Source organism: Engraulis encrasicolus, chromosome 16 (genome assembly GCF_034702125.1).
Source record: "Engraulis encrasicolus isolate BLACKSEA-1 chromosome 16, IST_EnEncr_1.0, whole genome shotgun sequence".
NCBI lineage: Eukaryota > Metazoa > Chordata > Actinopteri > Clupeiformes > Engraulidae > Engraulis > Engraulis encrasicolus.
The window spans coordinates 26,164,790-26,177,001 of NC_085872.1; the positions used below are offsets into that span (position 1 = coordinate 26,164,790).

The 12,212-nt window shown below is 41.1% G+C and overlaps 2 protein-coding genes and 1 long non-coding RNA gene across 5 annotated transcripts in view; 2 read left to right on the top strand and 1 right to left on the bottom strand.

Annotated features, from left to right (window-relative positions):
* Positions 1-25: 25 nt before the first annotated feature.
* On the bottom strand, positions 26-1,853 carry LOC134465477 (uncharacterized). Its single transcript, XR_010038160.1, has 3 exons — positions 1,699-1,853; positions 245-381; positions 26-136 (listed from the first exon to the last, which is right to left on the bottom strand). It is a non-coding gene; the product is annotated as an uncharacterized LOC134465477 (long non-coding RNA).
* mpv17l2 (MPV17 mitochondrial inner membrane protein like 2) lies at positions 1,242-5,105 on the top strand. 2 transcript variants are annotated; one of them, XM_063219149.1, is made up of 6 exons: positions 1,242-1,391; positions 1,863-2,114; positions 2,295-2,456; positions 3,287-3,363; positions 4,400-4,526; positions 4,989-5,105. In XM_063219149.1, the coding sequence occupies exons 2-6, from the start codon at positions 1,925-1,927 to the stop codon at positions 5,090-5,092; spliced, it is 660 nt and encodes a 219-aa protein (XP_063075219.1). In that variant the 5' UTR covers positions 1,242-1,391; positions 1,863-1,924; the 3' UTR covers positions 5,093-5,105. The 2 variants fall into 2 exon arrangements, with proteins under 2 accessions (XP_063075219.1, XP_063075218.1); XM_063219148.1 differs by lacking the exon at positions 1,242-1,391 and adding an exon at positions 1,587-1,703.
* Positions 5,106-5,907: 802 nt separating this feature from the next.
* Positions 5,908-12,212, top strand: part of pde4ca (phosphodiesterase 4C, cAMP-specific a) — a 49,446-nt gene continuing 43,141 nt past the window's right edge. The window contains exons 1-3 of one of the 2 annotated variants that reach the window (XM_063219143.1): positions 5,908-5,987; positions 6,232-6,287; positions 8,065-8,303. In XM_063219143.1, the coding sequence (XP_063075213.1) occupies positions 6,240-6,287; positions 8,065-8,303 (287 nt within the window). In that variant the 5' untranslated portion in view covers positions 5,908-5,987; positions 6,232-6,239. Of the gene's footprint in view, positions 5,988-6,231; positions 6,288-8,064; positions 8,304-12,212 lie in introns of those variants that run through there. The other variant, XM_063219144.1, reaches the window with a different exon arrangement.

Sequence of the window (12,212 nt, forward strand, 5' to 3'; positions counted from 1 at the left end):
CCTACCGTGGCTGTAATGGCAGGGCACTGGGCTGCTGCGCCGGCAACCCGGGTTCGATTCCGGCCCGGATCATTTGCCGATCCTTCCCAGTCTATCTCCTCTCTCCCATTCACTTCCTGTCTGCTCTCATACTGTACTGTCAGAAAATAAAGGTCCAAAAAGCACACAAAAATAAAAACCCATACTGTTTGTTTTTTTAAATATAATTTTTTTAATGAGCAGTTTAGTGTATTATATGGAGCACCTTCCTGTAGTTGTATCTGAATTATCTTCAGCAGAGCCAACACAAGGGGGCGGCAGTACTCAATACTCATCAGAGTTGTTTGTAAAGACTGTCGCACTCATCAGAGAGCTCTATGGTAGTCGTCCATCCAATCAATACTGTTATGTTTAGGAATAAAGATGTTGGAATTGCATGTAAATAATGTCAATAACAATAGCCATGGCCTAATTGTAAAGAAGATGGGCTTTAGACCAGAGGGTGCAGGTCTGAATACCACCCTATGGCTAAAAGTCATGGACAAATAGTAGCCAATTAAAGTTCTAGTTCTACAATTCTTACTCACACACACACACACACACACTTTTATTCTACACGTAGTGTCATATCCCATCTGGATGATGGTGTACAATGCCACCTCACGAGAATATTACAGGCCTTTAGTGAGGTTGAGCTACTTCTAAGAAATTGTAATACTAAGGTTAGGCATGCAGTCACCTAGGTATGGCAGTGCCACAGCTTAATAGGTTTTCCTTGGTTTGTGTAAGATTTAAAATGTAAGGGAAGCTGCTGCTGTGTTTTAAACTGGTTTAAAGTTAAAAAGTTTACAGTGTCTTTAAAAGTTAAATTAAAACGCTATTTTAAATAAAACCATAAGGTTCTAAGTCCCTAAAGAATCAAATGGGTTGTCCTCTGAAGCAAACCTTGAAAAGTGAAAGAAAACTCAGTGACACCAAGCTCCCGCTGCTCTTATTTTAATCTCTTACTTTAAATTAAATTTCTTACTTTAATCTTTGATTAATTTACCATAGGTGTAGAAAATGCAAGGATAAGATCAGAATAAAAAGTAATTTTCTACTTGTTATATTTTGAAACTGTGATCACAGTCGACTGCTGCTGCACTCCACAATCCACAATTTATTAATGTCTCCTCTCTCACACACACACACACACACACAGACAGACTCAGGAATTTTTACCTTCTCCAGCCAATACTTGAAGGACAAGAGAAACTGGTCTGTACATTACCCCCCTGAGTCTATAAAAATGACCTTTGACACCAGGCTTATGACAGTGACATGTTTTTGAAACCTTTGTTGTTTTGCAATGAATAGTTAAGTCTGCACAGCCAACCGACGGCACAACCAACAGTTGAGAAGAGCACATTATTGTAAGTTTTTGCTTCAATGTGTTATTATTATTATATTATTGCTATTATTATTATGTAGTATTATTATTGTGTCAATGTATTAGCTTCCCCCTTTCTGCGCACTCTACAGCATTTGTGATGTTTGTGATACAACCTGTGCGGCAAACCAATGGTTGCAAGCAGGTAGCAAGTTATTGCAAGGACTATGACCAGTGATCACATTGCTAGTTTGAATGACAGAGTAGGGCATGGCTAGGATGCATAACGTTGTATGCGCTATGGGTATGCTGGTGAGATCTATTGTAATACCCATACGTAGATCACTTACTGAAGGTAAGGTATTTTCCTTGTCCCGTTAATCTTGAAGTCAGGTTATAAAATGTCACTGTACTTTTGACCGCTTAAATATGAACTTGCTAGCGTTAGCATGTATTCCTAGCTGTATCAAATGTAAACAACTGATACTTATTGTTGGATTTTTCCCCTCCACAGGCTCTTAACAAAATCACACTGGCAAACCTTCTCTTGGATACGTATTTGTTTCTGTAATAACTATGATATCACAGTCCAGTAGAGAGTTTCTTATCCGGATAGCCGGGTATTGGAAACCTCTTTTCAAAGGCAGATTTCTTATAGTCACCAACACAGTGAGTTGTGGGGGTATGCTTGCTGCCGGGGATTTACTTCAACAAGCCAGGGAGAGGAGAATAATCCCGGATAGACCTCGCGACTGGACGCGCACAGGTGAGAAGAACACATCTTCAAATTCTATGTGACCTCATTGGGTAGCCTACAATTTGGGAGATAAACCAACATGTTTGCTAGCCTTGTAGCCTGTTTATTATTCGTGGCGCTGAATTATTGTGTTGCGTTGCCTCACATTTGGACCACTCTTTTTTTAACGACTGTATCCTCTCTGTTCAGGTTACATGTTTGCCGTGGGATGCTCCATGGGTCCATTCATGCACTTTTGGTACGGATGGTTAGATAAAGTCTTCGTTGGCAACGCCTTGCCAGCTGTCAGCAAGAAAGTTCTGACCGACCAGCTGGTGGCATCACCCACCATGGGGTTGTGGTATTTTGTTGGTAAGATCAAAGTTATTTTTTCTAAACATGTCTCAAGTGAGACAGCACACAGCCGGGGGCCTTTCAGTTTATAGGGTGCAACTAGGTTATTATCAGGGACATCAGGTGAAATGGGGCCAGCGCCAAGTATTCAGGGGTGACGGTGGCAGAACCATGGCTCATCATAGCTCATCATACTGCAATATACAGTTATACATCAAAAGTAGTAAACCTTCACTCTTCACCAGTTGGCAAAGGATGATTCACCCCGAACCCAAATCAGAGCACCATATGCCCCCAGCACACACACACGCACACGTACACGGCACGCACACACAAGTACACACAAGCACACACATGCACACCATATATTAGCCCTTGCTAATAAGCGTGATAATAATATCAGTAATTACAACTAGGTAAGTTGCCTTGTGGTCCTTCTTGATGGTACCAGTTTTGTAAAAGTAATAACTTGTAGTAACATGCACGGAAAGTGTATCAGAGACCTGTATGCTTTTCAAAATGCTGTTTCTCCCTACTTGACAGTTGATTTAAATCAGTGTTTCCCAACCAGGGGTACGTGTACCTCTAGGGGTACGCGAGCATACCTCAGGGGGTACGTGGAGAAATGTAATAATAACAAATACATGGAGTGTAGCCACTTTGGGATAGAAGAATAGATAAAGGTCATGTATGCGGGGGGTACTCTTCATATGACAACATGGCTTAGGGGGTACGCAGAACAAAAAAGGTTGGGAAACACTGATTTAAATGGTTGACTGGATTACTTTGCCTTTCTAATATATTTTACCACTTCAATTCTTCTTCCTATTCCTGTTGATTGTTTTCAGGCATGGGAGTTATGGAAGGAGGTACTGTGTCAGAAGGATGTCAGGAATTCAAGGGAAAGTTCTGGGAGTTCTACAAGGTTAGTCACACTAAAGGATCGCATTCTCGGAACATCAGACAGTAGATTGTACCTAGAAAGTTTAGGATGAATATGAAATGGATTCAATTTAAGCATATCTAGTAGGACTGGGTTCAAAAGATCGATCTGCGATTCATGATTGAAAATTGCGATATCGATTCACAACTTTGTGGATCGATCTTTTGCCGATGATTATAGGCGCTATTTTCTCAACCACATCCTGTAGCTCTCTTTCACATTCATGTAGGATACATGCATAAATACACATGGCCTGTTCAAGTAAATAGTGTCAGTCTTGTCCCACCTATCTCTATAATACCAAGTTTCCTGCTTGTTTCTTTCATACCAAGGTATGTCATGTTTGTGTGGGCATCAAATGCTGAGATATTAAATATAGCCGGTCTTAGAATTCTAGACATAAATGGGTAAAGTGACAACCCAGCAATACAGAAGATCGACATCGAATCGAATTGAATCGGATCGTGGATCGAATCGGATGGTGACCTTCTGGATCGGAATCGAATCGATCCAGGAAATTTGGATCGATTCCCAGCCCTAATATCTAGACTCACACGGGAATGTTTAATGAGTAAAACCCTGAAACACTTGCAGATCCAGTTATGTATTATGAAGACGTAGTGAAATGTAAATAATATATCAAACAATGAAATGGCGATAAATACATAATTAAAAGACATCACTCAGGATAAGTGTAGCCAGGAAGTCTAATCTCTTTTTCCAGCGGCACTCTTCCCTTAGTGCGCAAGTCTTTTGTGTTTTTCCTTAGCTGTGCTTCATGCATGATAGCAGCCAAATGGAGCTTGTCCGGTGGTCAGTAAAAGCCTAATATATGGGCACATCTACTTGTTAACCATTACCCACTCTTTGCATTTTCATGTCCAACTCACTAACATAGCAAAATGCAGTTTTCACTGAGCTGCCAGAAGGTATAGTGGGAAATGAGTAATATGTGAATATGAGATCAAGATATTGTGCACTATCATTTATACGTTATGTTTTTTTTTTCATTATGAAGGCAGATTGGTGTGTTTGGCCTGCTGCTCAGATGATCAATTTCTACTTCCTGCCTGCAAAGTACCGTGTTATCTATGTAAACATCATTACCCTGGGATGGGACACCTACCTGTCGTACCTGAAACACAGTGAGTTCTCTCTCTAGCACTGACTGTAGTTGTTACGCCTGATGAATTGAAGTGAGCTCCCCCTGGAGGAGAATAGCATTACTGTACATGGTACAATGATGAACAAACGCAATGATGAACAAATCATTCTACATCCCATAAGTGTTTATAAGTGACAGTTAAGGTTATGTTTCTCTCTCTCTCACACACACACACACACACACACACACACACACACACACACACACACACACAAACACATACACACTCTTAATGTAATAGAGTAATGGTTTAGTCACACTTGAATACTGTTAATATCATACAAAATATAATGCTGTGAATTCAGATGTACTCCTGAAACATTATTTATCAATGTTGTGAAATCTACCCAGCATTTTCTATTGGCGTAATATTAAATAAGTAAACAAGGATGTTGGGGACCCTGAATATATTGAAACGAATGAGATTTTTTTTTTTAATCAGGAGAGTCTGTCCAGGCAGCAGAGGAGACGGGTGAGGAGACGCAAGATATGACCGTGGATAAAGAAGCATTGATGCCTGTGAAACCACTGACTGAAGAGCTTTAGATGGCTTCAGTTTCTGATATAGTGTACTGTTTTTTGTTTTCTTTTGGGATGCCAGGTTGCATTACACGTTATGTTCGTTTGTATTTGCAACTCTAAAAATGTTTTATCATAGGAGTTTTAAACATGTATGACACTCCCATATGCATTCCATACATCCGATATCGTCTATTTTTTTCTTTTGCTTTGGTTATTTATTTGTATTTTATTTAATGTATTGATCATTAATGATGGGTGACTGTGATATCATTAATTTATTTATATTTATTTGTCATGAAATGTATTTATCTTGTGACAGATCAGTTTGATTGGAGAGGTGGTAATATTTTTGCAAAATATATCAGAAAGTATATTCTAAGTTTTTCAAAAGTTGCTTAAGCCTTCCCACTGTAATGCCAGCACGTGTTGAGGTGTGTATTGTACCAAAAAAACTGTTAGAAGCTTTAATTGCCTTTGTATCTGTGGAATGCTCAGTAAGTTTTGAATTCATCCTTCAGAACAGTATTTTGTTTAAGGAAAACGTTGAATGAACGCTAAATGATTTTATATACCATTGTAATTATGTCCAGGTTTTGAACAGAGAAAATTAGGCGACTCGATACTTGTTGGACTAACACTTTGAATGCACTTTATCTCTGAACTTAATCTGCACTGGAAATCACTCGTGACATAGTCCTGTTAAGCCTGTTAGGTGAGTTGTATGAGGATGACAGTGTTAATGTGAGTATTTTAACCTACACTACCAATTCTGGTGTGGATTTGCTGCTGCCATAGACCAGGGCTTCTGTTGAGAGTTGTACTCAAGGAAAGACAATATGTGGACATTTCATCAGCTGTTCTTGAGATTTCATGCATCCATTCTTGCCTGAGGGGGAACCTTTACAGAGCTTTTGAACAGGTACAGTAAGGCTATTGTAGGTAAACACGTGAATTCATTTTGTTCCATTTTGGAATAATTTTAGGAAATATGGTTGAGTACTTTTTATAGAATATGTTATTTACAATAGTGACTTTTAATTCAGTAACTGCTGCCAAGACATGTAGGCTTCCTATACATGGCCTTGAGCAATATACTGTAGTTGTTGGTGTGAAGGGAAACTGTCAGGTTGTCGGTCATTAATACGAACATCCATTTCATACAGAGCCCAGGATGATGAAGAAAACATGTTCTCTGTCAAAATTCTTCCGGACCACTGAGGTACTTAAAAGCATCATCATCAGTGAGCAGAGCTAGCATTGCTTGAGTTAAGTTATTGGTCATGGTGGCGTGCTGTATATCTTTATGCTGTATTGTAACAAAATAAGGAGTCAAGGATGAAACATCTCATAATCCACATGCACTGCCAGTGTTCTGAATACTTGTTCTTGTTTATTAGATAATAGCTACATAATGTCAGAAATGCCTATAAACCTTTGAAAAAAAAAAAAAAAAAAGTGATATGACTGTCTTTCGACTAAGGAACCTTTGTGAAAGACTACGTGCTGTTTGTTGCTTGCTACTTAAGAATGCCAGAAATGAAATATGACCATTCCTCAACAGATCCCTGCTATAGATAAACACCAATTGAAGCCGCAAGCTGTCATAACACTCAATGGTAGTGTCTAAGTAACATACGCATTGGTTTTATTTTACACATTATTTCCTCAATGAACTTAATCAAATTCACCAAATTGTGGATTTTTAGTGGGCAACTTGTGACTTAAGTAATGGACATATACTGACCATATTAATGATAAGGGTGCTTCAGAAGAGGTTGTAAAATGACTCAAGGCCTTAAGTAGATGAGGGGCTCATTACTGATCATCAACTATCCTGAAATTATTAGCCTGTAGAATATATCAACTAGAACATGAGTATAGGCTAAGACAATACAAATAAGCATGTACAAGTATAGGCTAGAACAATAAAAGCAAGCCTGTACATCAACTAGTAGGCCTACAATGTTTTCCAAAGAGTGTGCCGGGGAACACTAGTGTGGCGTGAGAAATCCTCTGGTTTGCAGTGGAAAATCATAGAGTGACTGTAGGCTACATTGTTATTAATATAAGCGATAGGGCTTTATTTTCAGGTAACATTTACAATTGGTGGTGTGCCTTGGCACGTTGTCCTCGAAAAAGGTGTGCCTTGGCTCCAAAAAGGTTGAAAACCACTGAAAGAGAGCATGAGCATAGGCTAAAACGAAAACAAAAAAACAAGCCTAAACAAAGGATAGGAGAGAATCACACAAATCTATAAGGATTCCATTTGGGAAAGTACACAGGGCTGAAGCCAAACATACTATTAGTGATTAACACTTTAAACCCCTAATTTCTTGATTCCATATGGCTCCTGGTGAAAACTGGTCAAGTAGGCCTAGGCCTATAGAATGGTGAACTTTTCCACTTTTTAGTTGTTGGGTTATTGGTTAAGAAGACAATGCTTGCACAGCAGTATAATGGGTTATGCATATAGGTGTAAATATGTAACCAATATGCATGTTTTTGCAGAAATGACACAAGCAGAACAGTTACACAGATTTCCTTTAAAATTGTTTCTAAGAAGTATGAGAATATGAAATAATAAGAAAAATAACATGACAATAAAATGTGATATAAAAATGTATGAATGTGAAGTAGAAGAATTGGCTTGCAAACAAATGGCACAGGACAACATGGCGCTGTATAACAAATATGTCCTCTCTTTTTACATGGTCCATTTCAAAAATCATTTTCAACCCTAAACTTTGGAACAAATAAATCACTTTATCTTAGTCTTAATAGGCTAATACTATTTTGTTTAATGACACACAAGGAATAATTCCTTTGTTAATACGGTTCTATTATTTTGTTAACACTAAGGTGTAAATATTAGATTACTTTTCCATGGCTTGTGTTGATGCTGGTGCAATCTGCCAGCCAGTAAGCCCAGAGCAGCCATGCATGAGAATGACAGTAAGCTCACACAATACTCAGTCAACATCTTGTGCCAAATGCAGAGGGAGTGGGACTCCAGTGAAGTGTGCCAAGCACAGCCAATGCGGAAGTTTGCCGTTAAGAGAAGCTTCTCTGGACCTCTGCACCTCCCGCGGCTGGGAAGCAGGACGTTCTCGGGGCAGTCCTTCAGGAGCAAAGTGGAGAGTCTGCAACAGGCACTGTCCTCCTGCACGGCAACCTTCTACATCGACCCCACAGAAGAGGCCCAGGAGGAATGCACAGGTGGCCTGCACAGCACGTGGTAAGTTTTCACTATTATCACACGGCCAGGATCGCATTTAGCCAGTGTGTGTGGTCACACCCGACAACCCCCCGTACTACATGTCACAGGCGCCCCTCTATGAACAATATTTGAAGAGTTCAGATGCAAAACCCCCTAAGTGCCATTTCAGAAAATAATCTTAATTCATTTTTATTTAATACAAAGCTATCAAAATTGCATATTTTTCATTTCATTTATGTAATATAACTGTTAATATGTATTATCAAGTACATGAATGTAAACCAAACCAACAACGGGGTTCTCTAAAAATATAGAAGTGCAGGTCTTCAGAAATGGAGTTAGGGGTTTTTTGCATCTAAACTCTTCATTTGTAAAGCTCATGTGGTACCTCCTTGCTGGTGAAAACTGGGCCCCTGGGTACTGTTCCACTGACCCTTATGGTTAATCCGTTCATGTGTAGGCCTACAGGTAAGTGAATTTAGGCCCATGGTGATTATACAGTATGAGTGATGCTTGCAGCTGAGCTGGCTACATCAGACCAGAGCACACAGCCCGGATGTCTTTTTTAATGCTTAAAATGGATGTGTGTGTGATTGGAATTCGATTGAGAGTATCAACCCAATCCATTCCATGCATATTCTAATATTCCAATAATGCAGCAGTGTTCTAATAAGTTGTCCACCAGGAGGCCAGAAGATTGTCTGTCCTCATTTTGGTTTTGTCATGGCAGTGCTTCCATCTAAAATATTTGTGGTCTAAATTAGGTGATGAGTGTGATGTATGATGTGATGACAGTATTCCTGTGAAACAAGAAAAAAAAACCTTCATCAGTTTTATATTGACAGTTTATTGTTACAGCCATAATCTGATGGTTTTCATGCATTATATGCTGCATTTGAGTGTGGTTGATACACTTAAGAAGCATATCTTGCTTTTTAACTTGTTTGTGTACCATGGCCAGAGCATGTAAGATGCATAGCTGGGCAAGTTAAAGGTCAGGGAGTATGACGCAAGTCAGAGAACAGCAGGGGGAGCCACATGTGACACTAGGAGAGGGGCAGCAACATAGGAGCAGGCCGCCTGTAACTCACATGACTTACTCTGCCAGAGAAGATGTGGAGGACACTACTGACATTTCAGTCTGGAATAAATAATCATCAAACAAATATCCCAACAGCACTTGCGCTGTCCAGGGGAGGGAGTTTCTCTTTCTCCCTCTCTCTCTCTCTCTCTCTCTCTCTCTCTCTCTCTCTCTCTCTCTCTCTCTCTCTCTCTCTCTCTCTCTCTCTCTCTCTCTCTGTTTTGTCCTATGTGATTTTGTTTATTTTATGTCACAGAGTGTAAAGTGTTGAGAGCTGGGCTCTTGCAGTTGGCTGTTTCCGCTCGCAGGGTTGTATGTCTTGTGAAATGTTGAATGATCACCTCAGTGCAGTTTAGCGTGTGCAGCCAGAATGTCATGCTTCTGGTTTGTTTCAAGTCAGATGTCAGGCGCTGAGATTATTTTGCACAGGACTTGGCCCAGCTGGGAGCAGTAAGTATTGCAAGTGGAAGGGAAAAGAAACCTTTTTTTCTGTAGATAAACAAAGCCCACAGGGAAATGCTTTTATTCGGTGATACAGAAGCATCGTGACAGTGTCCGTGTGGTTTCCAACGTTATCTTTCTTTTCTTTTTATAGTGAGGCCTCTTCATGTGACTAGTAGACTTGTGAGCATGTGAAAAGCAAACAGATTTCTCGGAGCAAATTTTGGACGTCACAGTCCTCCCTGCCATGCTCTCCCCTTTCGCTTTGTCGAGGCCTATTGTTCAATATTTACACATCAGGGGACTTAAAAAGGAAGTCATTAGCAGGCATAGCTTTGAGTGGATGTCAGTGCAGTCGTGCCATACGTCTTGAGCGTCGTAATAAATGGGGCTGCCATATTTAGGCATGCAGAGGGAAGGGCCTTAAAAGTTATGTAAACAAAGTCAGTTCACAGAGGGAGGGATCCCGACTCTCGCTGATGGCCTGGTCCATTAACCATGGACCAAAGTTATTTTGTGCAATCAGGGCAGTGAAGGAGCAGACATGTCCAAAGCGCTGAACTGCTGATAAGCACAGTAGCAAACATTGACCCAAGCGGACAGACAGACAGCCGTGTGTGTTCCCACAACTAATGTCAGCGCGACGACAACGCCACAGCAGCAGTACGTCTCCAGCCGCAAGGGCCATCTGAGGGAGGTCAACGAGCACAGGGTGTCACAGGTCTCAGGAGATTGTAGTTAACAGGAGGAGGGCCGACCTGACCTCACGCCCGTGTACAGCAGGGCCATGAGCGACGTGTTCGTGGACAGCTCTGAGGAAGAGCGCCCCCCAGTTGGCCGGGGGGCCGCGCACCCCAAATGGAAGCCCAGGTCGAAGGGGGACTCTCCCACCAACTCCTCCTCACCCAGGATGTCACCCCACAATTCGCCCCGGAGCTCCCCGCGCAACTCCCCCCTGCTCTTCCGAAGGCTCATGATCAACCGCAGCATCACACAGCTGAGGCGCTTCACCCTGGCTCACACTCCCAGGTTAGCTGTGTGTGTGTTAGTGCTTGTGGCACTGTTTGGTACTGTGGCACTGTGGTCACCTGCATGGAGTTGGTTGTTTTTTGGGAAGGGGATCAGGGGTCACCACACAGCATGCATGTGTTCACCTCAGGAGACAGGAGAGAGAGGCAGGGGAGTCAGCAGAGTCTAGACAGTGGCGTTGTTTATCCCCTTTTCCCCCCTCAGCTCCTCCAGCCAGAAGAAGCCTGTTCTGTTTGTGCCCGTTACGCAATAGATAGAACATCACAAGGCCGATTTCAAAGCTGAAGATGCCCACCCGCAAGAAAGGTGATTCTAAGTTTCAGAGTCATTTGGTCCGGCTCACAATTGCATTTCAAGAGATGATCTGTGCTAAATGGTGAATAACCTCTTTGTTCTTTGGGGAGGACGATCTGTGAGATTTTGCTGGCCTGCGGTGTTCATTGTCACTGTGCCTGTTTGTGTTACACTAAGCTTCTCCCTTTGCTCTTGCTTTCTTACACAGCTGTGCTGTTCTCTGGGCCCCATTACAATGTGCAGGCATTCAGACATCAGCTCTGGTAATTACACATTGCGTAGACAAGTTCAGCTTACTCTAGTAATTTTCATACCGTTGGGTTTTGTTTGGTTTTCATCACTTGTCAGGGTTGATGAACAATAGAGTAGGTTGGGTGTGTTTGAGTGTAACCAGATGCCAAGCGTACAGTTAGATAACGGCTGTCTTTATCTTGACCAGTCAGTCTTGTGCTCATTAGTTTACAGCACTGAGATGACCTTGTCTTGGCAAGCTCCCTGCCTTTTGTTATCGTCTGGACGGCTCCTCACATCATTACAAGTGTTGTGTGGTCCCTCAGAGAAGACAAAAACACAGAAAGAGCAAAAGGGGCATGTGGTTAAGTGGATTATAAATAACATTGTTATTATTAATAACATTGTTATCATAAAAGTTGTCTCTGAACTTCTGCGCTATTTTAAAGACGAAAGTTGTTTTGCGCTTTAGGTGTTGAGGAGGTCTGCCAACCTTAAAGTAGATATCAGATGGGCAGGTGTGATTATAACCATAAAATTATTATTGTTCGTATGGTTGTAGACATTATCCATCTGTTGTTTTAATGATGTGCTATTAAGCTTTATTCTCAAATTTCAAGGGTTCAAACTACTAAAAAAAAAAGATGTCCGTACATATTTCTCATCGGATGTAAGGCCAAGATTTAGAGTTCCTTTTGTCTTCCATTCTGTAAATTTTAATGTCAGCAAGGATCAGGCTTTGAAAGACGAAACCTTACAACGGAAAGGGTTTCGTTTAGGAAAAACCATTCTTGATTTCAAACATAGGTGACAAAATGTGCTGTTAAGTTGAGAAATGGCAGGATGGAGGT

What these genes read in the sequence shown, in the direction of transcription:
- mpv17l2 (XM_063219149.1), top strand. Translation starts at nt 1,925, where the DNA reads ATGATATCACAGTCCAGTAGAGAGTTTCTTATCCGGATAGCCGGGTAT. An exon ending in GGGGTTGTGGTATTTTGTTG is followed by an intron (nt 2,457 to 3,286) that starts GTAAGATCAAAG and finishes GATTGTTTTCAG; the next exon opens with GCATGGGAGTTATGGAAGGA. An exon ending in AGTTCTGGGAGTTCTACAAG is followed by an intron (nt 3,364 to 4,399) that starts GTTAGTCACACT and finishes TTCATTATGAAG; the next exon opens with GCAGATTGGTGTGTTTGGCC.